Genomic DNA, 27,490 nt, shown 5'->3' with positions numbered 1-27,490 from the left:
TCCAACAAAATGCAATAATGTTCAACAACCAATAGACGGTGCCTAAAGACCCCAGTTTGTTCGTTCATTGGTTCTTTCTTTCCTCCCGTTTTCAAAGTTTAAAGGTCTCAGCCGACTTTGAAATTCTAATTTAAACCATATTCAAATCATGCTGGAGAACATGCTCATCAGGTTTTTCACAGACTTCAGGTAGCTTTAGTGCTGCTGTCATTAAAGCAAATGCTCCTCTTTAGAAGGACCAGAAGATTCTGTTTTTAATCATTTAAAGGTTCTGTTGTGATGTCATTAGGCTCGTAGATAACATCTTACCCGTTACAACCATAATAACCCAAATTAAATTGTTTGTTTGTTTGTAGGCATTTGATACTTCTTACCTCATCTGGGATTTGGAAAGACACAGCAAGTTCCATTCATAAAGCCTTAAAAAGACATGTGCTGGTGTCTGATCTCAGAAAAGTTCTCATCAAATTCTTCCAAGACCAGATTATCTGGTCTCTGCAATCATTAATTGTAAAGTTCTTACTTTAAAAGCTTAGGCCTACTGTAGCCTACGTAAGCAATAGTTTATGCATATATTTTCCTAAGCGATTTTGAAGTATAAATAGCTACCTAAAAGATGAGTATTATTAATTAATTAAATCTATCCAAAAAACGCAATTAATCCTCTTGAAGCATGAAAGTAACATATCTGAGCAATAAGATTTACATGGATAATTTCTGAATAAACTTTCAATCAACAAATTCAACCATGTAGTCTCTAAAAATGCATAAAGACATTACCGTATAGAGTATTACCGTATAGAGCAGGCCTCACTCTTTAACAGCATAAAAAGACATAAAAAACAACTCCATTCTGTTAAAAAAATATGAAATGGCCTTAATACTGTCTGTCAGTGTACTTGAGTCCTCAGTTCTCATTGATACTAATCTCAGTCTCCTTTAATTCTCAGTCTCAGCCAAGGGGCTCAAATGAAAAACATGTTTTCATTTAAAGTTGTTGCACTTTCGAGGCTTATGTGAATTAAGTCTTCACTCAGGATTGGGAAAATACATGGAAGAATGAGAACAGTCCCACACACTTAATAAACAAGCACATTGTGCTGTTTACAGAAGGATTCTGACCTCATTATATCACAGTCCACATGGTAGCCGAAAACCGCTCACTGAATCCTGCAGTGTGTAAACTGAGAATTTTTTTTCTTCTCAGTTTAAATTATAATTGATGGGCTGGATAAAATATTTTATGAATCATAAGGCACTATAAAACAATTTGCTAAGATGCACCTTGAGGTATGAATCCAAATGATTGGGATTCTGTACTGATGTCAAAATACCTTCCTGGATTGTGTCTGTTTTATTAACCACAAGTGTGTCATGTTTCTGTTTTGCAAACATGAAACTAATGATGTGTTGATGCATTCATTGTTTGTAGGATCTGTTGTTTGAGGAAACTGTGATTTTAATAATTCATAACCATTTATAAGTGTTTATTTGTATGCGCTGACCCAGCAGTAGGTAGTAGTACAGTAAACATTATTTAAAAGGAATATTTCACCCAAAAATTAACATTTGCTTTGCTGATAAAAACATTGTAATAATCCACAGGTAATCCACACAACTGCAGTCCATCAATTAACATCTTGTGAAGCGGAAAGCTGTGTGTTTCAAAAAACAAAAAAACAAATCCAGCATCGAGACATTTCTAACTTTAAACCGGTTCTTCTCCTATCAATAATATTGCTTTCTCCAGTAAAAATATAAAGAGTTCAAGCACTGTTAATGAGCAAAAACAGTTAAACAGTCAATCTGTTTGTGGATTTTGATGTGAGAAGACGACAGGGGATGCATATTTTCACTGGAAGAATTGTTATCCTGGATGCGCACTACTTTTTATGATCATAATCAGATTTTTATCAGCTGATTAGACTCATTCTGACGGCACTCATTCACTGCATCCATTGGTGAGAAAATGCTGTAATGATACATTTCTTTAAAACTGTTCTGATAAAAATAAAAATAAACTAATTTGTGAGTAAATTTTAATTTCATTTTAATTTTTGACAAGCCATTCCTTTTAATACAGAGGGTTATTGAATGCATTCTTTGATAAGGACTAATTTAGTTTTTGAATCTACAAATTTGTTGTTGTTGAGATCTATTATTCATGAGCTAATTTGAATTTGCACATTATTTAAAACAACATTTGTAAACACTAGAAGTGTTTTAGTTGCATTTTCCATTTTTATCATCTGACACCGCATACATTGCATTTTTGAAATTTCATATATTTATTTCCATACTGGTGCCCAATAGTAGCCTGCCTTCTTTTGCAAATAGATTTACCAGCTAATGATTAACTAAATTCCACAACAGAACAGCTTGAACCTCTGTGTGTGACTACACACATACTTAGTTTCTTCTATTATAAAAGCACCAAATTTACATTCTTGTAACCATAAAACACCAAAAAATGTGCTTGATATATGTTTTTGGAGCGCTAGTCATAACAAGTGGAGTTTTTAGCCAAGACACGACAACTCTGTCAGAGACTCGAGGTAAGCTTTAAACAAATTTTTATTCTCTCATGCACAGACACCTCTACACACACAAACTCATACATACACACGCACACACACACACACACACACACACAGCGTGTTGGATCTGTCCAAGCCTGTCTCTTTTCCTCCTCACCTCCCTCAATAGACCTGTTTGTAGCAGTGGGTTCATCTGTGAAGATACCATGCTCTGACGGAGAAGAAAAAGGGGTGGAGTGGAGATTCAACAATTCAGTGCTTGTCTCAAGCCCTGTTCTCTCCATACAGAACAGCAGTTTGAAGGACCAAGGCATCTACACCTGCCACCAACCGAATGGAGATCTGATACAAACAGTATCTCTACACCTGGGATGTAGGTTTATGCATATTTTCCATTATTGCTGTAAATACATTTTACAGCCTGGTAAAATGTCACACTATTTTCCTCTGAGACAAAGAGCTTACACTGAAATTTCGTCACTGTGTAATGTTTGCTCTGTTCAGATTCCCCTTCTCTTCCGGATGTGTATTGTTGGTCTCCAAGTTACCCTAAAAGGGCAATATGCTCTTGGACACTGACTCCAGACCCAATACTTCCAACACATTATATTGCTACATACAGGTATCTTACACTCTTAAAAATATCCTTTAATGGCATTAGTGGTTCCATGCAGAACCTGTAACATCCATTGCACAAAATGTTCTTTAAAGCGGAAAAAAATATTCTTTACATTATTAAAATCTTTTTCACACTAAGAAAAAATATTATTTTTAGAACTGTTCACTTAAATGTTCTTTTGGGAACCAAAAACGGTTCTTCTGTGGCATCATTGCAAAAAACATCTTTTGAAACCTCTATTGTTAAAATTATACAGTATAGTAATTGCCTTGAATTCTGAATGAGTACCTTTACACGTATCGTCTTTATAAATAACCGTTTAATGGTTTAAAAGGTATGTGAAAGCACAGTTAAATAGTCTATATGAATCATTATTGATTATTTGAAAAGTTCCAACTCAAAAGAATGATTTGTTCATGAATCAGACATAGTTTTTAATAAATGGGTTTGAATTCTAATGAGCATTGTGAATAAATAATGACAGAATTCTTGAATTAAGTGTTCCTTTAATAGTGATGAGATTATGTTTTTAAATATTTCTTTATTTTGAATATTGAGCCGTACTTTAAATTGTACACCTGTTGTAAATTGTTCTAATTGTACCTTATTTTGGATGATTTCAAAAATAAAGTATAATTGTTCAGAATATTTGCTGAAATTCTTCTCAATTTTAATTTAGGAGCTTTTCAGACCCGGTGTCAAGTGCCCGTCAGTGCCAGAAATGGGGAGAACAAGACGACAGACAATGTGCGTTAGAGCAACTGGAGATCTTTGCAAGTGAACCGACTCTCATCAACATTACAGCTATTAACGCTCTGGGTAGCTCAACACGCATATGGCCAATTATTTTTGAGCAGATAGGTGAGTTTTTCATAGTCCTCTTTCATACCTTTTTATTTATTCCACTAGTTTGTCTTTATTTGTATTTTTTGGAATGTTATTATAATACAACCTAATCATATGGATATAAAAAAACTGACATTCTTAATAAGTATTTACATCCAAAAATATCAGTTTAAGCTTTGGATTTGTGATGAAACAGCAGCTTTTGAGGTATTTTAAAGGTTTAATCAATGTTTAGATCTTGATGCATATGCCATGAGCTCAAATTGAGTGTTTAAATTCTTGTTCTTGGTTGGTCTGTAGTGAAACCTGATCCTCCGGTGAATGTGAGCGTGATGGTAATGCCAGGCAGGAAGCTGTCTGTGCAGTGGGGTCCACCAACCACTTGGCCGGATCCTGTCAACTTTCTCCTTAAATACACAGTGAAATTCCACTGGGGCAAACCTGAGACAGCAAGAACAGTGAGTTTCCTGTGTAAACCATGTTCAACGGTTTAAAGCAACTAGATGCCTAGCTGTCAAGTACTGAAACAAAGGGACCAAACAGAAAGCAGTATTTGAAAAGTCACCTCATGCTACAGGAAGGACATATGGTGGTTTTTAATACTTTAACATTCTTTGTTTTCTAGATGGGCCCTTATGAGTCTAATAAAATGGTTTTGAGTGGTCTGGTGGCAGGACGGACTTACTACATCCAAATATCTGCAAAGGACTCCCTGGATGATGGACAGAGCAGTGACTGGAGTGAACCAATAAGTGCTACTGTACCTATCAACTGATGTGGTGAATCATGACATTCCACTACATTAACCAAATGTGTTATAATTATTATTAGTTCTTATTGTGTCACCAAAGGATAACTTTGTTTATAAAGGCAATGACAACCAATTTGCAAGCTCAATGTGGAGAATCTTGTTAAAATAATAAACGGACAGCATGGCTCTACTTTCATGTTCTTATCTATTCTCTATTACCTAACTGATTTTAACTTTGGGAAACAATAAAAATCACATATAAGAAGCACAATAAAAGAAAAACAATGTAACAAAATAAAAAAGCTGTACAGGAAAGTTTAATAAAAATGTTCTAAATATATATTTAGACTTGTATAATCTTGTTTTTATTAATATCATAGTCAACATTTGAAGTGAATCAAAAAGATCCACCTCAAATGTTGACTAGTGTACAAACTGTGTTTTGTAGTATTATTTATACACTATAGAATTTAACAATATTTAATTTTTTTTTATATTTTCAGGTTTAATTTTAGTTTAGGTTTATGTACTTTGTTTAAAGAAAATAGTTCTAAAGTTTTAGTTTTATTTCAATTAGTTGCCAGTTGCCAAGGCACCATTTCTCATTTTTATTTAAGTTTGATAAGTCTAATGTTTTTCAATTTATATTTAGATTTTATTATATTTCTTATTTATTTCAGCTTTATTTAATTTTTTCATAAAAAATTCAGCAGCTAAGTGCATATAGCAGCATTTTTTTTGTTACTATTTACACTAAAATTATGCTAATAGCTATAGATTCTTTTTTAAACTGCAGTATGTTAAAATTACAACTTATTGCAAATAGTAACAATTATCTGCACCTCAGTATTGTAGTACATTTTAAAACAGTATACAATATTAACTAATTGAGTTTAAATTGAAATTTTAATTCAAATTATTAAATGAATGTCACCTTACTGGGACAATAAAGCCCTCCTTTCCATCTATCCTAACCCTACCCGATACTTTATTTTTAAACTTTTGATTAGATTCTTCATTTTCACTGAAAATAAATGCTTTTCTTATGTGATCTGAAATTTAAAAAGGGAAAAAAAAGTTTGCCAAAAGGCAGATTCGATCCCAGGTTGATCGCGTCAAAATGAATACGTCACACATTTTACCATCTTTGCAATTGCAGCAGATTATTATTGGTTAAATATTGTCTTGATTAGCCGAATCACACAGTGGTTTGCAGAGTTAGTGTAAATATCTTCAACCTAAAAGGCGGGCTATTTGCACTTAGTGTAAATAGACACTCCATTAAAAAAAACAAAAAAAAATAAAACATTTATAAATCCATTCAGAAAAGTATTAAAGAAATAATTCACACAAATATTAAAGATCCAGCTTTTTATTTTATGGGTGAACTATCCTTTAAAAAAAATAACTGATGTAACAGTTAGCTAAATGAAAAATGTTCAGGATCTCTTTACATAAAATAGGTCAGGTCAGGTAATGAAGATTGTGGCTTTATTTTTCCCTTAACGTAATATTTTTTGACATACAGCCAAATCCTTTTTATAGGTACCCACAAAGCAGTGCATGAAACCCTTCACTCTAATACATTTAATACTAATATGTCTAATACTCTAATACGTCAACAATCAGTGGTGTTACAAACTCTGAGTGACGAACACCCATGGAGAAAGACGGTGCACGAGGCAGGTGTGCCGTCACCTTTTCTGGGCTGTGCGTGCCTGGACCAGGCTTCCGAGTGGCATCGCTGGGAATATTACTACGGCTTTGCAGGGAGAAAGAAGGCTGTCTGTTCAGGTAAACGCTCGGCTCTGTGCTGTTGTAACGGCCAGGCCCTGGGGTCATGGATAGGTCCTCCGATGGGCCGCCTGCTTTCCTGCGTGCTGACATGGTGAAGCTAGCGCTGGCGGGTTTGTGAGGAACGTGAGAGCTGAAGAGGTTGGGTAAGGTGTAGCGGTTGGGGGCCGGTACAGGGTCCACACTACGGTAGCGTGTGCGGTAGGCCATGGTGTAAGACGGAGGTTTGTGGTGAAGGTTCAAAGGTGGAGCTTTCTCAGGACTGTACGCTCCGGGTCCAGGAGTCTGGAATGTATCAGCTGATCAAAAACACAGAATCAGCAACTTCTTTATATGATTATGCATCCCCTCTTAAAAGCTTAAGTGAATATGACATAAAATGATGCTATTTACTTTCTGGATACACATTACCATTGCATGATTCATCCATAAAGTGCATGTGCATGTTTTTTTGTGTGTGTGTTTTTTTCAGATGCCTCTCTCAGTGAACCCTTACATTCTGGCAATTCCCATTTTCATTATATATATAACCAATCCCAGATGGATAAAATATAAGCCCGGCCCAATTTCTTTTCTTATAGAGTGAGAGTTTGTTATTGAGTGCCCTTTTATTTTTTCAACCTCAACATTACAAACATATTTGAATATCTGACAAAGGTACAAGTCATGGGAAATGCAGCTTCTCACTAAAGAATCAGCTGTTAAACATGAGTTTAGAAAAAGTTGAAATAATGCAGTCTGCTGGCTTCAAACAAAAGTATATAACCTAACATAAATGAACAACCTTGTAGCTCGTAGTAGGCTTTAAAAAGTTTATTCCCCTATGGAGAAAATGAATGAGATTTTTCCTTACGGAACCTGACGGTTGGACTCTACTGACTATCCTGTTTTATTCATGAATATGTAACGTTAAGTAAAATATGTTCTGTATGCCATTGCATGTTGACCTCATACACATCAGATCTGTGTTATAAAAAAGGTGAAAACCCACCTGTCTTCTTCTTTCTGCCCAGCATGGAGTACGATGGGGTACCGTCTCTACCAAAGCGTGTCATTTTGGCATCTACATGATATTGCGGCCCTGGACTGGAATCCACAGACACCACTATTCAAAAGAAACATTATGAGAAAACACATCAGAATTAGATTTGGCAGATACTTGTACGCAAAGCAACATCACTCTCAGAAATAAAAACTGGTAGAAAAGCTGTCACTGGGCTGGTAAAAGGAACGATTTAGGTTCTCATTTTAGGTAGTATCACCATTTGAGGGTAATTAAGGTACAAAAATGTACCTTTTTGAAAGGGTACCCTCCCAGTGTCAAGTTTTGTACCATTTTTTCTGACAGTGTTGCCGTTGCTAGTATCATGCTCTGCTGTTTAAGCTAGAGAAATGCTATTTAAAGTGAATTAAAATCAAACATATGGATTAAAATCAAGCATGTGGACTTTATTAGCTTAATATGCCAGTGAAATAACATTAATCATTATATTGCATGCTGTTGTTTGTAATATAAAGTCCAGATGTGCAAGGATTCTTGTCTGAATACTTTGATCCGACTGGGTGTTCTCCGTTTCTTCCATGAGGAAGCAGACGTTACATGTCACTAATTAGGCATCTAAATATTTGAGGGTGTGTGTGTAAATCCACCTAATATTTCAGTGGTGCATAATAGACACTAATTAATCTATGAAATTATCAGTTCATGGGAATGCCACGTTGATATATATCCATTTTATCCATGAACATGTTTGTTAAAAGCATTCTCAGATGATTAAAGCCAGCATTAGTTGAGTGGATCATGTCATCTGTCAGTGTGAGAAGAGTTTGATTTCATGTGGTGTCACTCACTGTTGCTGCTCATGCGGCTGTGGAAGGAGTAGGCCGGGCTGCTGGGCTTGGTGTAATCATGGTTGATGTAACCGATAGTGGGGGGAAGAGCATAACGCCCCGGCCCGGGCCCTGTGGACATAAACAAAAACACAGAGTGCGCAGCCTGTTAGCATTTATTACTGAAATTGTGTTGGGTAATTATTATCATTAACTAAAACTAGAAGTATTAAAAGCTATTTTTATATTTATATATATATATATATAAAACAATAATTCAAATGAAAGTATTGTACTGTAATTATGGTTATTATCATTAACAAAAACATTTAAGTTGATAAAAAAAAAATATATATATATATATATATATATATATATATATATATATATGTATATATACATATACATATATAATACATAAAAAAAGTTAAGATAAACAAAAATGAGACTAACTGAAATGACTGGCAAATAACTGAAATAACTGAAGCATTAAAATAACTGAAAATAAATAAAAAATAAAAATGAAATAAAAACAAATGAAACCTAAATAGAACTTTTTTGGTAGGATTTGTACGGTATAGAAGGGTTATTATCATTAACTAAAACTCATAGAAATATGAAAACATTTTTGTTCACTGAAATACAGCTAAAATAAAATATATATATAAATATGAGATTAGAAAAAATTAGAAATGTTGCCTCGGCAACTAATTGAAACTACATACATTATTCATTAGTTGAAAATGAAGAATAAGAAAACTGAAATGCATATACATAAATTAAATAGCAATAATAAAATAAACTGAATTGTAATAAAATAAAAAACGAATAAAAATTACAAAAGCACATAACTAATTGACTAAAAATTAAACTAAAACCAAAACCAAAAATAAAATAAACAAAGATATAAATGTAAAAATATTTAAATAAATGGAAATTCTAGATATTAATAAAACTATAATAGTAAAATAATACTAAATAACAAGGAATTGTAATTGATAACAGATGCAAGTATGTCTGCTTAGCTGATTAGTTTTCTTAGTAAATATAAGGTATACATCTGCTATCTATACATGAGTCATTTCCTTTTTTATTAAATCTAAAATAAAACTATGGAATGTGATTCATGTGAGACATAAGAGGTCACACATGCTGTGCACATTTCTAAAACCTTGGCTGTAAACTTTCATTTGAAATCGTATGAATTTTGCTACACAGTTAAATGTCATACAATCTTTTCAAAGCTTTGGCCAAAACAAGAAAAGATCAGAGAAAAGACGTTCTATTCTCAGAATGATACAAGCAGGTGTTGCAATAAAAGACCTAACTGACAGTTTCTTTCATCAAACTGCCAATCCAGTCTCAAGAGCCAAATAGGAGCTTGAACTACTAACAGAGCCCTGTGCTAAAATAAATCGTCAGATCTCCTCACTTTGCTGAATATATCTTTCAACACAATCATTTGGACAAATGAATCCACTGAAATGAGAGGTCACAAACTCACCTCTTTCCCTGCCAGCAATGATGGGGCGCCGCCTAACCACTTCCCCCATGCCGCGTATATTTTCTGGTGAGCTTAAAGAGCTGACAGCAAAATCGGCAGCAAGAGTGCTCAAGGAGGTCCAGGAAAGGTTGAAGTTTCAGTTTAGACACACTGGAGAGATACAACTGAGACCTGAATTATGAATGACTCTTACAAGCGCAAGAAACCTTATCCATGTCCAGGCTACAACAATGTCCATCTCAATATCTTTACTCATTACAGATTTCCTTGGCATCTTGTCTGTAAACGGCAGCTAATGAGCTAATTACATAATGTGAAATAGACAGCCGACAGCTATTTGAAATGACTAATGTTTATATTGTAGGACCACTTTATTCTTTTGAGATAAAAAGATTATATACTAATAGCTGCCTCAAATGTAAATACTGAGAGATATTCTGTACTTTCTGTCATCAGCTTGTGATAAAAAAATATTTTAATCACATTTACAGAGTACCTTTTAGCTATAGAAAAGTATACAAAATAGTTTTCCCCCAATGGCCTATTATGTTATTTATTTTATAAATTTCATTTTATTTTTTTTACTAGACCTGGAAATCAAATTTTTTTTAAGTTCCAGATATTTCTAGGGGTGCAGGAAACTTTCAAAATATTAATTATGAAATGTATTAAAGTATGAATTGATGGACTGAAGTATGAATGTGGTAAAAATGTCTGTTATCACTATAAGGAAATAAATAAAGTACAGAATATTTCCCCATTTTCCTAGTAACATTAAAAACATTAATATTAAATATAATAATAAAAACAACAATTAAAAAAGTCATGGGAAAGAAATGGAAAATGAATTATATATTTAATATATATATGTTTTTTTTTCCATTGTGATCAGTTCTAAAGTGTTGAGCAAAAGACATTTTATATTTTCACAAAGATATTTTTTTTTATTAAAGTGGGTGATGTAACATTGTATGATTGATATGATCTGTCAATCTCGCTGTTCCCATGGCCACCTTCAACCAGTACTCAAAACAAATGAAACTTCTGGAAAGCTGCTCTTGTTTCTGTGGCATAGTTTTACAGTAGGATGTACCATATCAAGTTCCTCTGTAACATGAATTACTCTGATTTAACCTGTCTGAAGCTACTTTGAGCAAACAATGCATTGCTTTTAACAAAATCCGTTTCTCTTCGGCAGCTCAAACTGACTGAAAACTGCGCAAAATGTAATTAGCATGCTAAGAAAGTGTGTCTTGTGAAAGCTGAGACGTCATCCCTGACCAGTGAGCGGACATTAAACATTAACCTTCTCTATCTCCAGACTGGGTGCCTCGTGTAGAAGCAGGTAACACAACAGATGACCTCTGGCATGTAGCCAGAGAGGACTGGAACTGAAAAAAAAAGCAATATGAATTTGCATCCAAACATATCCATCACCTGGTTTTCATATAGCTGGTACATTAACTCCTAATCAACATGGGTACTTTAAGAGCTTAAATAAAAGCAGGGAATGTTATTCTGCAACTTGATATCGAGCATATTCTTGATCTTTGCAGCATGAAAGTGCCTGAGGACTCACTTTACAAACACTTATTCGAGAAACAATAAGCAGAACAGGGATTACGGTTACAGTAAGGGTCATTGTTACAACCCTTAGAAGAGCATAGGCCGTATTTTATTTTAAGTCACGTGTTTTGAAATCACAGGGCTAAAATGTTAAGGACTCTAAACCCAGTGGCCTAAAGAATTTTATTTTTTGCTCTTTGTGGGTGTTACTTAGGGAAAAGTGAAATACTGACCGTGGAAGAGGCCAGTGGAAGAGCACTAATTTAACCAGACAACTGCTCGTACACACATTAATCTTTTTCCCTGAAGAGGATCATACTCTGGCAAAACACTTCTGCTTTGTGCAATTGTTTTTTGCTATTTCTGTATCTGTTTGTAATTGTTTCCTTGTACTCCACTTCTTAACAAAGAGAAATAAGTTCCAAATCATTAGTTTTCTTGTTTTCATTAGTTTTCTAAGTACACTGTAAAAAATAAGTGTAATTTTAACTGTAAAATTTTGTAAAAACGCTACGGAAAAAAAACTGATAATAGGTTAACAGTAAGTTCCCGTACTATATACAGGGAAAAACTGTAAAAGATCTAACAAAGCATTTAATGTAAATTTAAAGTAAAATTCTGTTAATTATACAGCTTTTAGAAGTAAAAAAAGAACAAATCAATGTATAATTTACAGTCTAAAACTGTAAACTGATATTCCCAGAATTCCCTGCGTGACACTCCACGTTTGAAAGTATTTTGTTTAAATAACCATGTTTTTAAATAGTTTTTGTTATCAGTTATGTACATTTGAGCTTTATGTTACATCTTCTGTTGCTTAATGAAAGTTTTTTGCATTATTTAAGTATCACGTGTGTTACCATGATGGTGTTTTGTGTTTCCATAAATGTGCACCTTCTATATGTTAATATATACTTCTGCTTGTGGTGAAGCTACTTGTGATGAGCTTTGATACTTCATGTGGCTTTCTCTTATACAGTACCATCTTTATCATTATGGTGGTTGTCAGTATTTTCAAGGTACAAAACAGATTTAATTTTGTGTGTTGTTGAATTTACTGGTTTATATTCACATTTTCTTGTTTGTAAATTACAGCTTTATATTGTAAAATTAACAGTTTTTGACGTAAATGTGTTTACAGTTTTCTGTATTTTTACAAAATTATTCTGGCAACCACAGCTGCCAAAATTATTTTGTAAAAACTACAGAATTGTTTTTACAGTGTAGTTAAAGATAAATAACTGTGAAAAATAGCAATGAACAAGGAAAATTGACTTGTTTTCAGAGACTATATCTAAATGCTGAAAAGAAAGAAACACACACACACACACACACACACACACACATATATATATATATATATATATAAACACACACACACACATACACACACACACACATATATATATATATATATATATATATATATATACACACACACATATTTACACATATACACACACACACAAACACACACTCACACATATTAAAAAATAATAATAATCATAATTGTTTATACTTGTTTAAGCATATATACAACAACATATATTGATGTTAAAGCTTAAAACCATAACGAAAACATGAAATTCTAATATGGTTAAAAAGCTTATTTTCTGTAAACAAATAGATTTTGAAATGCCAGTGTATTTTTAAAAGGCCAAAACACAGATTCAGAGTGTTTTTTTGTTTTGTTTTTTTGTCAAAAATAACAGAGCTCATAGGTTTTATTCATTTTAGAAGGATTTAATGAACAATATTAGGGTTTTACAGTTCAGTCAATAATAATATAATCTACCTACACATAACTTAAGAGTCAAAACATAACTTTAAATTTAAATATGCGGATATAATTCAGTACAAAAATAAAAGCAGTAAAATGTCTCAATACATAAAATTATTTCCAAACAGTTCAATGCTACAAACACAGTCACAGTTTTGTAACTGCGACACATATATAAACACGAGAAACAACATGAGTCCGTCCTGGGGTTCCAACATGTTACCTCTGTCGTAGTGTTGATCCTGAATATAGTGAATGTCTGTAGATCCTGCAGTGGGACTTATTTAAGTGAGAGGCTTATTTCGATGTATTGATATGTTCAGCATTGCATTGCATTGCAACTTTTGATATGGTGTCATATACTGGTTACTTAAAGAAACAGGAGACTGAAAATTGGCAAGATGCATTGTGAGGTATACCAGTCAGATTTTTAGGAAAACTGCTGTAGTCACTCAAACATTCATGAAAGGTACCTTTGATAAAACTGGATGGTTTTAATATTATTCCAGTTGTCTTGAATTCAAACAAAATGCTGGCTGAAAAAAAAAACATTCAGACATTTTCCACTTGTCTGTGAGGAACCCCTTTAACGTACAGGTCGGCTAATGTTAGCAAGATCTGAAAACATCACGGGTCCACACAAAGACCATTTGTCAGGTTGACTAAGCATGGCTCATGCATAGTCATCAGGAAATGTGCAAATTATGACCTTTAATTAATTGCTCCCCAACACGATCAAGAACTTGTCTCCAAGGATAGCGAGATGCGAAGATATAGTCCATTTGATCTCCGTGGCTAATATCAAAGAGAGTTTGTTTTCCTTTATAATAAGGCATTTTAGAGAACTGCACAATTTAATCTGTGTCCGAGGGACCAAATGCCCATCACCTTTTGTTGTTTGAACATCCCGTTTTGAGTCCAGCTGTACGTTAAGTTTCTCGCACTGAGCCAAACAGCAGTCTGGAAAATGTGAATTCTTCCACAGTGTGCCGTTGTTGTTAAATCTTCTGCCTGCCAGGGGCGACGTGCTATGATTTATCTCCTTGAAGAACCTGAAAGCAGACAATATTACAGCAATCAGATAAATGCGCACAGCATAAATGGCTGCCCACTGCTCCGGGTGTGTGTTCACTGTGTTTGTGTGTGTTCACTGCTGTGTGTGTGTACTGTGGATGGGTTAAATGCAGAGCACGAACTCCGAGTATGGGTCACCATTACTTGGCTGTATGTCACATCAATTTCAAATCTCAATTGTAAAAAACATTAACACTTGTGGTTCAGGGTCACATTTGCGGTTTGGATAATGAAATATTATTAGTGTTATTGCTATGGGTTCATCTCTTGTTGTTCTTGTCTTGACGTACCGGCGGATCATCTAGTATGAAGTCAGAACTTTCCAGATGCTGACAAGTTGTTTTTTTCATACAGAACAAAGACCACAACACACTAGGGACACATGAAAGAAGCTGAGTGTATTCTCTCGAGTGAAGGACAATCCCTGTCATTTCCAAAACAAGATTACTGTGGAATCTCGCAGAACTGAACACATATGTTGAATCATACTCGGCGTGCAGAACTTCATTACTCGAGTTTATTTTAAGTTACTACAACGGTTTATGAAAAGTTACCTGAAATCATATGAGTCGCCTCATGTTATTTACTTCAGCGGTTGCTGAGCAAAACACAGGAAACGCAGTACAATAACACCAGAAGCACTTTAATTCAATTAACTCGGGCAACTCCAATAACTCAAGGGCTTGGATCCAGTCTCGCAGTGTTATGAGAGCAAAAAATCCTGGCATAACAGTTGAAGAAACTAAAGCTGAAGCAAACCAGACACCTAAAGGGTGATTAATGGAGTTTGGGTTCAAAAACAAGTAGAATGTGAATAAAAAGCTGCTTACCTACCTGGTTGCGTGTTTTGTGAGATTTCTGCAGCCAGACCCGCCACTGATCATAAAGTTTGATACTCATACCGCTGCACCCATAGGCGTGTTTGCGCACCCAGCCAAAGAACTGCTTCAAATCCCTCCGCAGCGTGGAGTTCTGCTGCCCCACCTTCGAGTCACATGACCCTGTTAGCAGCCGCTCTGCGGGGCGATAGACAAAAATCAACACGTGTCCATCCAGGGGAAACAAGCGCCCATCGTACATGCATCAAGCTTATCACAGATACAGGCCACAGTTTACACAGCCAACCAAACACATATTGGGATAAAAATAAATCCTTTTCCATTTTAAATAAACAGCGGGTTTCTGAGCTCCAGATGTGGGCTGCTCCAGAAGAGTTAATGTGCAGAGGAGTTAATCTGTTAATCTTCAGAAACAATCCTCTGAAAAAAAAACTATATCCAACACTCCCCCGTGGCTCTCTGGCAAGCCACAAAATGAGGAGATGTATGACTAAAGTAATGCGTTGCATCTGCTAGTTGGTGTCTGCTGGACTGAGCATCGTCTTGGAAATATGTATCTGATTATAGGATGGACTGCATGACACATTCAAAATGTGAAAATATGATGAAGGACAGCAAAGGCAACATCTCAATCCGAGTATCGCTGCTACCATTTAACTAGTGACGCTGGTTATATTGTTTATTTTCTATGTTGCTTTTGGCCTTTCTGTCATTTTCAATAATACAAACATTAAATAATACCAGAAATAATTGGGAGAGGGATTTTTGTACAATGCAAGCTGGAATCAAACTTATGGTTCCCACATGAGGCCCGTTGCACTACAATACTGCTAGGCTATCATTTCGATCAGTCCAAGTTTTAAATAATTATACTTTCATAATCTGCATGAATGGATCTTCTAATATAAATGTAATAGCGTAAAAAAGCAAAATGCATTGTATTTTATTATTATTATTATTATTATTTTAGATATTAATTTATATTATATTAACATTGATTTCACAAAGCCGAAGTGTCTAATCAACTTAGCCATGTCAAAAATGTTGGTTAATGCTTTTATAAAATTAACTGGTAACTCTTTAGTTAAAGTGAATAAATTAAACTAACAAGGAGCAATCATTCAACTTTACTTCTTAATTTTTTTTAATGCAAATTTAACTGTTCATTGTAATTTCATGTTAAACTATATTATTAGGTACAACTTTTGATTTACTAATGATAAAATTAATAAAAAATGTTATTAACAATAAGACAAAAAATGCAATTTCATTGTTCACTAATGTAGTTAACTAAGGTTTTAATAATAATGATTAAAATAACCATTAATTTCAAAATGTAATATAGTTCATTAGCTACGTTTTTTTATTTTTTTTGTGGTTGCCAAGCATGCAAAAAAAATGAAAAAATACACGTTAAGAGATTATGATAATTTGTGTGCATTTACATTTATTAATATTTTACAGTGACTTTGAACATGGATCTGGTTTTATACCAGTAAACAAAAAGCTAATTTGGGATGTGTTATTGTACAAAATTCAGAAATAGTATTATTTTCTATTGTAAACTAGAAAAGTGTAAACTACAGCAATGAAATCTTATTATTTACCATTGTACTTACAAGGTACTTAAAAAACCCCATAGTATTAGCATAGAAAAGTAAAGAGGTTCTAAGTAACTTCTTTTGCAAGAATCACTTAAATTATATTTCTCTTACCACTGTGTGGTGTTGAGGCTGCCGTTGGGTGACTCCAGTCACTCCAAATGCCTGCTTTCCTAGATCCCAGAATCCCGACCGGATTACAGCGCACCTGCACGAAATACACCGTGCCTGGCTGCAACCCTGCCAGCCTGCAGGAAGTCTGGTTCCCAACATCATGCACCACCTGCAGAGAAAGACACCCAAAACAGTCTGTTACATCAAACACCTACAGGGTCCACATAGCACACACACACTGTTACCCTAACGGGCATATTTAATGTTCTCTATAAGAAGGGAAAAAAAAGCCATTGACTTTCAAAACCCTTAAGCAAGTTCACACAAGTTCATCTACAAAGAAGAAGAACAAAGCAATTTCCCCCTTTTGTGCTCCTAGGGGATATACAACATATGTCAGAGACAAAGACAGGAGGTAAATAACAGGGACACACACATATAAATAATTGGTCTGCCTTCTGGCTCTACATATACATCACGAGCAGAAACACTACACTGAGAGAAAATCTGTTATCTATTGCTTATTACAGATTGAGTAATTGCATGGGCACAGACAGCATCCTACAACACACAGACAGTGTCATGCCAGTCTCGTGCTACCTCCTTCATGTGCATTAAAGCAGAGGTATATGGGATTCGATTGCAGGAATGTTGAAACGGCCTGGGCCCCCTATAATTATTTACAATCCCCTGAATCAGTCCCTTCCAAGTTTCACATTTCAAAAACTACAAACACGGCTAATATGCATGGCTCCGTAATCCGAGGACCATCGTTACTATTGATGAGGGGCAGAATGTTAACATCATCAGGTTGCCATATAACAGGCATTCTGGGTAATTATTTCCCTTTGCACAGGGTGTGTACGCAATCTGTGGGGTTGAGAACGGCCCGGGTGATAAAACAGCTCTCTAAACGTGTTTTGAAAACATTCGATCGTCTTCTGTGATGTGCTTTTGATGGTCACTGTCATATTTTGACTTTGTTAACTATGTAGGACTGTGCATCTGACAGAACAATGATGGGTAAGGGGGAAAAAAATGTATGTAAGACAACTCTGCCCAGCTTCAGAAGAAAACCTGCCAACTGATTGGATCCATATGAGCGAAATGGGGACAGTGAAAGCCTACGTTTATTTGAAGCCCGGCCTAAAGTTTAGCCGGACTCTTCCGTGGCCAGAGGACTGGAAACCATGTGCTGTTCTGCTACAGCTGGAAATGACGTTTCGGACAAGTAATACAAACACCCAAATTCTACTGAAACATGGCTGTTATCTTTTGAACCGCTCTAATTAATCATCGCCTCGCTCTCTGCAAGTGCTTTAAAATCGAGAAACTGACACTAACTAGCATACATACAAAGTATGCCTTACAAAAACAAGTGGGTGTGGAAGTGGGAAGATGGTAATAGTAAGCAGGATAATGGGCAGAGAGCCGATGACGTGTGGTCACTGATCGAGAGTGCTACCGTACCTTCCAGTCGCTGCTTTCCTCCAGTCTGTATCTGATCTGGTATTTGGCCTGAAAGAGGAAGTCTTTTAATGCAGGCGGTGTCCCCCAGCGCACAGTCAGCTGGTCCTCCAGGTCGCCCACTCGGCTCACGGTCACATCAGTCGGTGGGTCTGTCGTCACTGAGAGGAAACGACACAAACAACATGTGATAAGGTTGGAGACGCTGCAACAAAAGACCTCATTGTAACTTCTTGAAAGCTTGAACTGGAATTTGAATTGAAATGACACGGAAAAGGAGTTTATTGAACTGCAGTTTGACAAGGGTTCTAGAAAATGAAATTTTCTTCCACCCTGATCCACAAATGTAATTTATGAAATATTATGAAATTTCTATCATCTACTCGTCCATCTTTTCATTACTGAAAATCTTTAGAATTTGTATTCAGTTCCATTAATTCTTTACATTCAAATTACAATTAAAATTCTGCATCTTACCATTTGAACCACTTTAGTAATTTTAGTTCAGTTTAATGCATCCAGTCTTGTCTATCTATCTATCTATCTATCTATTTAATGAATTTCAGCTCTGTATGAAAGAAAAAATATTCAAATAAAGTCAGTCTCCACAAATAAGTACAGAAAACACAGAATAAACTTATTTTATAATTACTAATAGTTCTGGTCTCATGGATATCTATCTAGAACACAGTGATGCCACTAACCTTGCGAATGTTGTCCTGTAATTACTTCATCACAAAAAACAGGGTATTGTCTCAAGTTTGTTATAATGAAAAAACCTGTGTGGCTCACTTACTGCGATAAGTTTGATAAAACTAGCCAATCACACGCTTTTTCCATGTTTTGTGTGCAATATGCACCAGCTGATCAGTGAGCGAACTTTGTGTGGTCTGCAAGCCGAGACTAGAGACTTTTGATCTTGTGATTCAACTGAGATGAAATATATGCTGCTTTCCCGATAATCTAGTTTACTAATTGCTCTGTATTTTTCCGCTTTGCACGCATTTTGTATTCAGGCTGCTATAAAATGATATAGCATTGCTAGTGCTTCAAATTCCAAGTAATTGTAGTCTGCTTGGACCTCAAAGCTGTTGTTTAATTAACTGGCAACATAGATGAGCATTGTCTCTGTTGCTAAGAAGGTGGAGGCACTAGGTGTGGTGTCTGTGTCATAACTATGGCATGTTTGGTGGAGCACCCACCTTCCTCTTATGATTTTTCCATTCAAAATCACCCTGCCTCCCACTTCAGGTGCAGTTACCCTGATTTACACTCACAGGATGTAAAAGTTTATAACCTTTCTCATCTCTTTTTTGAGGATGGGGGGGGGGGGCTTCGGTTTGTGCTCAGGCTATTTTAATTTAATTTCAAATACTTTCTAAAGTCTTGCCAAGACAAAATGCCCCCGACTTAAGTCCTAACAATACTAATTCCATTTTTATGAAGATGTTTGTCGTCTAAAATGTCTGTTTGAAGAGATTATGGGCAAGCTTGGCCCGCACTCAAAGCACATAAGATCTTAAGGATTCAACAAAACAGACTTCACCCTATTCCAGTCACATTGCTAAACAGTAGCCCCGGGCAGGTCACGGTACTGGAATTAGCGGAAAACTTCATAAAAATTCCACTCGTCTGTGAAGGAGGGGGCTGCAAGGCTTTGCAGGTACGTGCGAGGAGGTGGATAGATGCTGTATGAGGCAAAGCGATACTGATGACGCCGAGACAGACTGCTGCAATTCGTCACGCCTGCACCCAGTTTTTACAAGGAGTGGCGCTCTCATGTTGCACATGGTCCTTCATGAGGAGAACACTTGGGGCTGGTCCTGAAAAAGGGGTCAAAGGTCAAGCACTCACCCACGTCTAAGATATCCAAGTAGATGACGTCAGATGTTGCGGTTCCGAGTTGGTTGGAGGCCTCCACCCATATCTCGTAGGGCGTGAAGAGGGCGAGGTCGCGGGGGATGTAGCATGTATATGGTTCTCCCGCGCTGTAGTCCTCACATTCCTTTTCTCGTCCATACCACCTACAGGTGTACGAACAAGGTTTATTTTCTGATGCGTACTGATAACTGGACACAAATGTGGGAATAATTCCTTAATAAAGGGCTTATTGCTCCTGGTTTGGGATGTGAAAATTGCTGTGTGGAATTTGCATCCATCTGCCCACTGGGCATGAAAGCCAATTATTAATAATAAATAAATAAATAAATAAAAGAAAATGTGAAAGACAATACTGAAACGCACAAAAAAAATTTTAGGCTAATTTTAAGTATTTAGAAGCAATTTATTTAAGGGATTTTCCCTGTCAAAAAAATAAAAGTGTATGGCATCTGCCCATCAAGAGGGATTAGCACAGATTGTTGGTTTGAGACATCCTTAAACATCCTTCCACTGTCCTCCAGTGAATGGGCATGTAAGAACATGACATAAACAAACAAGATAAGGCGTGAATTTGAGAAGAGGCATTGACATGAGTGAAAATGACCTGTGGCACTGACCTGAGCTTATATTTGAGTGTGTATTTTGTCTTGATGAAGGTTTCCCCCTGGCCCCCAGGGGCCCATCTACAGGTGAGGTCTTTAGTGTTCCTGGACCAGCAGGTAAGATTCACAGGTTTCTCAGGAGGCACTACAAAAACAGACAAGAATAAGTTAGCTGTCAAAGTGAGTTAGTGCAAAGTGACTCATGCCTCTTATAACACTTCATTAAAAGTACATGCTGTAATTGCTGGTTAATACAGAAAATCTGTCAAAAAATAGTTGCTAGGTTTGAAAAATAAAGGGAAAGACATGAAAATATAAACTGAAAATATTATATATATATATAGAAAGAGAGAGAGAGAGAGAGAGAGAGAGCAGCAAGGATCCATTCAGTTAAAATAACATATTATATATATTATATTGTATAATTATAATCATAAGTAATTCTATAAATAATAACACATAAATAATTATATTATAATGTATAATATATAATATACAAAACAAAAATATAAGCATGAATACATTAAACTTATTTTATCACTTTTTTTTTTTATAATTTAAAATATTTCTTGAAAACCAAAGCAGCACAATATTACTGTTTTTACTGTATTTTTGAGCAAAATACAAGTAATTTCAAAACAAAAGAAAGATTAAAGTTTATGAATGCTACCATTTTTGGAATAATGGGTACAGATGAATCATTCACAATAAGACGAGTAACATGTATCAAGAAAGTAAATAGGGTAAATTTTCACTTTGTGTTGACTTTAAATATTTTCAATAATGGATGAGTGTCTTCAGCTGTCATCCTCATTTAAGTTCAGGAATGGGGCCAAGATTCCATTCAGCTGTGAACAAAAGACCCTGCGTCTAAGTATAAGACTGTGATTATATGAACCAAACCTTACAGAGGAGACCTCAGAGACATAGAGAGCTTGAATCAACACAGCACTTCACACACACACTTATCATAACCACATCTCTCCATTTTTGGCTTTCAATCTTTTTTCCAAATGACCAGACAGACACTCGCTTCCTTGACTTTGTCTCACTCTTGTGTGTGTGTGTGTGTGTGTGTGTCTGTGTTTGTAATTTTCCAAACTGCCACCATTCCATGTAACTTGACAAATGCAGTACATTTGTTCTGTCATACGTGTCAGTCGAGGAAAGCGCCTATAATGGACCACACAGGTGCTAAAAGCATAACAGTGGAACAGATAGCTATCTTAAGGGGCTTAAACAACTCTCGAGTTCATTGGCGGACAGGCAGAAAAAAATTAAATACTGCAACAACTGTGACTCAGTGGCAGGGGGTCAAATCATAAAGACTCTCTAATACTTCCACATCTGACCCATATTCCCCAAGGCTCCAGGCTTGCCCACAAAATCCATTTAATTGTATTTAAGTTGGACTGCGTGCACATTCACCAATTAAACACACTCGGTAGTTGTACAGGAGCCTAGAGTAAATCCGAACAATATGGTAGACGGACTCACTGCCAACATAGATGCAGGAGCCAGCCAGCACATGACCCCCGCTGTTATGGCACACGAGGTTGTCTCCGGAGCGCTGGCGGGACCCGGAGAGCCGAGGGAGGGTGACGCTGATCACAGTGGGGCTCAGAATGCTGTAGGTGCTGCTGGGAAGACGCTTCCCGTTCAGCGTCCAGTAGAGTGAGCCTGCGTGAACACCGTGGTCTGGATTCACTGAGCATGTGGCTGTCAGGCTGGAGCCGATGGAAAGGGCCGGGTCTTGAGGGTAGATTGTAGCCACCTCTAAGGGAGGGTGAGATATAGCAGATTAAAGCTGGAAAGAGGCATCACGGTTATTAGGAGCTGTCTGGTTATGGGTGAGCTCAAGTTATGTGACGTTAAAGGAGGAGACAGACCGACCTCATGACTAACACATCAGAAAAGTTGATAGTGACAGCCTAAATCAGAGCAATGTGGGATATGCAAGATGATCACAAAAGGAGATAATATCCGTTTACTATGAAAGGGAACACTACAGTCAGATGGTCCGTCTGACTGTACATTTCCCCCCTTATAACATAGCTACACTAAAATACTAAATAAATGCAAATAAAATACATTTCACAAAATGCATATTAAATAAATATATGCACCAGAAATAATTGCTTGAGATTATTTCGTGAAACAATGTGGGGAAAATATTACTAGCCAGGGTCAGCATTTAAACACACATATTGTTTAGTGTTCATTAAAAAGATTATTTGACCACCAAATGCACATAAAGTAAATAAATGAACATTTAATATATGCAAATGAACACACTGGTTTCAGATTATTTTGTTATGTGAGGCAAAGATATATAACTAGAACAGTGTAAAAAATATTTTTTACCAGGATCAGCATTTAAATACACGTTTTAGTGTTCATTAAAAATGATTTGACCACAGAAGGCAAATAAAATAAATAATTGAACAATAAATATATGCGTATAAAATATTAGTTTGAGGTTTTTTCTAATGTGAGAAAAATATATAAAACTAGCAAAGTGTAAAAAATATTGTTTACAGGGTCAGCGTTTATATATGCATATGGTTTGTTCATTAAAAATGATCTCACTGCAGAATGCACATAAAATAAATAAATGGACATTCAAATAAATATATGCATATTAAATATTGGTTTTATTAATGTGTGAAAAAATATATGAAACTAGCAAAGTGTAAACAATGTCAGGGTCAAACTTTAAATATACATATCGTTTAGTGTTCCAGTTGTGTCCTTTCTTTAAGTGCTTCTTAAATTTGACATCTATCACTGCACTGAACAATCACAGATAATTAATATAACAGGAACCCTTTTGGAGTTCATTATCAGTCTTGTAATGTGACAATGTGGAATCCCTCAAAAAATGTGTCAGTGCAGCACGACTGAGTAATGGAGGTGATGAAGGAACTGCCAAGTGATTACATGTAATTACATCAAGATGGATAGATTGATAGACGAACCTTAAAAGAGAGATTACATTTTCAACACGCACTCAGACCGAGCCTAAAGGGTGACATTTCTCTCCGTAACAAAAGGGAATGATACAAATCAGTCATTTTATCTTATGGAATTAATGAAAGAGGATCCCGATATGGTCTTGTATTACTTTTTAACAGTCTTTACAAGGTGCTGTTTTGATTCAAGTGACTCGAAAACATTTCACTTCAAACCATTTAATGACAGGAGCAATTACAAGTATTTACCGCAGGTGTCTGAATAGGAAATGAGCATTAGGATATTTGGTTTCAGATCAGCAGGACTCATGAGGTAAGCCTGTATTTCTGTCATCACTAATGCAACGCCGAGAGAAAGCCTGGATGCACATCTTACCGCTGAGATGGTGAACAGTGAGACCACCCTTTGGACATTCCGTGTTGTTAAACCACAATGATCTTTTAAAGGGTTACTTCTGTCTACACATTTTTTTTCCTTTTAACTCTGTTTATATTTCACTGAGGCCCAGAAAAGCCAGCCTGATGCTTTTGCATTTAATGTTAAGTAGAAGAGAGGGAAATGTAGTCTGTCAGTGGCTGTATTGCACTTCACTCTCTTAAACCCCTGCAAGGGAATGAGGGTGTGAATTAGGCAATACTTAATTAGATGCAATTAGTCTCAATCTTCCCCTGCACCAACACCTGTGAATGTCACGTAAGGGGAATGTGCTATACGCTTGCATTGTAAATGTATTTCACAATAGCTATTAATAATTTAGCCCTTTGTTATTTACAACGCAATTATGCCCTTTGATCAGGTTACATTGTTCTCTGCTATTCATTAAAAGTAAATTAAACTTTCACAAACACCTATATTTCACCAACACTATGAACAGAATCCATCGTCTCTGTGATAAGTGTTGATTTGAGGTGAACTTTTTCATCCAGTAACATGTGCATTACAACAATAATCATAAGAAGCATGATGTCAGAGTTTTGTTGTGGTTCGTAAGGCTGAACCCTCCACGTGTTAAATGAATTATGCTCTGACCTTTTGAAATGTTAACCTCTAGCAGACTTTTTCAATATAGTGCAATATGCTGCGACCCATACAGATATCATCAGTTGTTCAGTTTGTTGAACCAGACAATTTACAAAAATAGCATTGCTATGTAAATAAACATTGATTCTGTTTTCTTAAAACTCTGCATACAGGTCAATGGTGGTTGTATCTATTAAATAATTAAAAATACATTACAAAAGCAAAGCTATAAATTACCTTCTAATGAAGATGTTTACTACTTTGGAGATAAAAATAAACTCAGTTAAAATTAGATAAATTGGACATTTTGGGAAGCTAAATGTGGTGTAATTTTCTAGACACTGTATAAAAAAAATAAAAAAAAAGAATGTTGGAAATCTTGTCCACCAGATTTAAGTCCAGGGTAACAAACATGTAAATAGACAATTTTGTTTTATTGCGACATGAAAAATATAAAATCTCTCTAAACCATCATGCCTGTGTCAGGATTATTACGTTTTTAAAATATAATATTTTCGCTTATAAAAATAGATCTTTTTAAAATAAAAATAAAGCTAAATAATAATAATAATAATTAAACAAAAATAATCCAATAAACATTACAGGAAACCTGGCACGTTTTTGCCCTATATACATACAAAAACATTGTTTTGCAGATGCAGGATACTTAAAAATTCACTCAAGAGGATTTTGTTTTATTATCGCTGTAAATAACTTCATTTACACTGTATTAGAGTTTTAACTTTCTTTCTATTCTGTTCACTAATTGTAATTATTTACTGAACGCATTAAGTTCCGAAACAAACCGCATTCGATGAAGAAGGTAGGCTAAGAACACATGTAACACACACACAGAGAGAGAGAGAGAGAGAGATCTATAAATGTACTCACGGGTTGAAGACGACAACACGCCGGCAGCACAGTGGAACAAAACAATAAGCAGATCATCTTACGAAATAAGTGCGCTTTCTTTCTTTTAGTTCAAGAGAGTGTATTTGGACTATGCAGTAATATCTGATCCACGCATGCCACACCGAGTCCAGCTCCGGTGCACCCGAAGAGTTGATCCCCGCGTCAGTTCCTGAGCTGCTGGCGTCTCGCGGGTGTTCCAGAAGACTGAACTTTAAAGAAAATCCGCCAAATGTTCTGTTAACGCGACGGTGCATTCGTCCTCTTCATTTACTTTTGGCATCGTTTACCGTCCTGAAGCTCTCCACTGCTAGGAAACATCCAAGTTTATACTTTGTAAGCTCCTCCCATGTCTTCCCACACAGTTCCAAGTCATTTTGCCTATTTCGTTTTATTCCTCCCTTCTTTCTGTCTTTGCCCTCCGTCTTGTATCTAGAGCAGTGTAGTATCTCTTCCCTTGTAAAAGACCTGTGGGCCAGAAGAATCTCTTAATGAGAATTCTTACCTTCAGCCTTATTATGGATAATCATTTAAAGTTGAGCAATTACAGTCTGTGACAGTTGACTATAAAGAAGTAACAATTTAACTCACTTCCTGCACCCCTTGTATCTGACAAACTGCCCGTTTTATATTCAATTGGGATATAATGACTTATTTGAGCAGAACTGAATAAAGCCAGATAATGTGATCTGAAATAATATTATTTTATATATTCCAAATGTTCCACGGAATATAAAAATACAATTTGAGTGAAAAACAATATTCTGTTAACAATAAAATAGGTAAAATAGGGTTATTAAAAATGCAAGGCAATAAGTTTCCAAAACATGAGAACTTGACAAAGTTTAAATCAATGGAAAATGATCAATTCAATACCAACGCCTCAAAGTCGTCATGACTAATGTTTGAGTAATGGTGGTTATGAGCGGATGGAGATGTGGTCCTAGTCATTGAGTCACCCACTCGGTGAGAAAGTGTGTTTTGAAACAATAACCATGACAGTCAGTTCGCCCGTGGGTCAGCAAGCCACAAAGCGGCGCTTTATCTGTTGTAGAAAAAACGCTTGTTAATGCCTGGTTTACCGTTAGTTCCACGCTGGTTCTGTCTCGTAAATGAGTGAGTGGACTTCCTTTCCAGTTATCACCATACAATGCTATAACAAGAGGAAAGTCATCCAAAGTCTGTGAATGGTGACAAAGACCATTCATCTCAGAGCCCTCGAGGGAAGGGAGAACTCCCACCACATTCATTCATTCTTCCTTTATCCTATAACTTCATGCTTATGTCTTCTGCACTTCTGAACACCTCGTTCCTAAATATATTCTACTCTTCCAAACAGTTTACTCATGCATATGTATTATGTCTGAGTAAATGCCTTTTAAGAATGTTATGTCATATTAATAGCACACCTCAGGAAATTTACATTTACAAATCAAGATGTTGTAATCACTACAATCTCAGCAGGTTTAAGATAAATGAAATCCACACAAACGGATTAACAAGGTATAATTATCTGTGAATGAAGTAGCTGTTCCTGGGAAACACACAACTGGCGGAACTGACATGCACATGGTCATTACACAGAAATAAGCTGCAGATTTCAGAGGAAATGGTCTTACTATCATCTGCCTCAGATCTTTGAGTCTTTAGGAATATAATCCAGTCCATTAAACGACTTTGGATCAGCTTGAAGGGCGAGAGTGATTATACTTTTCGCTAAATCCTAAAAGACGGGAAAATAATCCAAAACATTAGCTATGCTGAACACATACAAGGAGGAAGA

The 27,490-nt window shown here is 35.8% G+C and overlaps 3 protein-coding genes across 3 annotated transcripts; 1 reads left to right on the top strand and 2 right to left on the bottom strand.

The window, feature by feature from the left end:
• The first annotated feature begins 2,375 nt into the window (after positions 1–2,375).
• LOC113092888 (interleukin-27 subunit beta-like) lies at positions 2,376–4,941 on the top strand. The gene is made up of 6 exons (XM_026258659.1): positions 2,376–2,555; positions 2,707–2,910; positions 3,042–3,159; positions 3,836–4,017; positions 4,303–4,460; positions 4,628–4,941. The coding sequence occupies exons 1-6, from the start codon at positions 2,471–2,473 to the stop codon at positions 4,775–4,777; spliced, it is 897 nt and encodes a 298-aa protein (XP_026114444.1). The 5' UTR covers positions 2,376–2,470; the 3' UTR covers positions 4,778–4,941.
• Positions 4,942–6,199: 1,258 nt separating this feature from the next.
• Positions 6,200–8,597, bottom strand: LOC113092887 (outer dense fiber protein 3-like protein 2). The gene is made up of 3 exons (XM_026258658.1): positions 8,399–8,597; positions 7,539–7,652; positions 6,200–6,846 (listed from the first exon to the last, which is right to left on the bottom strand). The coding sequence occupies exons 1-3, from the start codon at positions 8,517–8,519 to the stop codon at positions 6,356–6,358; spliced, it is 726 nt and encodes a 241-aa protein (XP_026114443.1). The 5' UTR covers positions 8,520–8,597; the 3' UTR covers positions 6,200–6,355.
• Positions 8,598–13,697: 5,100 nt separating this feature from the next.
• Positions 13,698–25,964, bottom strand: LOC113092885 (cytokine receptor-like factor 1). Its single transcript, XM_026258657.1, has 9 exons — positions 25,853–25,964; positions 25,690–25,746; positions 22,303–22,581; positions 20,821–20,950; positions 20,177–20,346; positions 18,326–18,483; positions 16,856–17,024; positions 15,136–15,317; positions 13,698–14,279 (listed from the first exon to the last, which is right to left on the bottom strand). Exons 1-9 carry the CDS (start codon positions 25,962–25,964, stop codon positions 14,256–14,258), a joined length of 1,281 nt encoding a protein of 426 aa, XP_026114442.1. The 3' UTR covers positions 13,698–14,255.
• Between the last annotated feature and the right edge of the window lie 1,526 nt (positions 25,965–27,490).

This window comes from Carassius auratus, unplaced genomic scaffold, assembly GCF_003368295.1.
Source record: "Carassius auratus strain Wakin unplaced genomic scaffold, ASM336829v1 scaf_tig00214724, whole genome shotgun sequence".
NCBI classification, from domain to species: domain Eukaryota; kingdom Metazoa; phylum Chordata; class Actinopteri; order Cypriniformes; family Cyprinidae; genus Carassius; species Carassius auratus.
The sequence above is the reverse complement of the archived record's forward strand: the minus strand, read 5'-3'. Positions and strand labels throughout refer to the sequence as shown.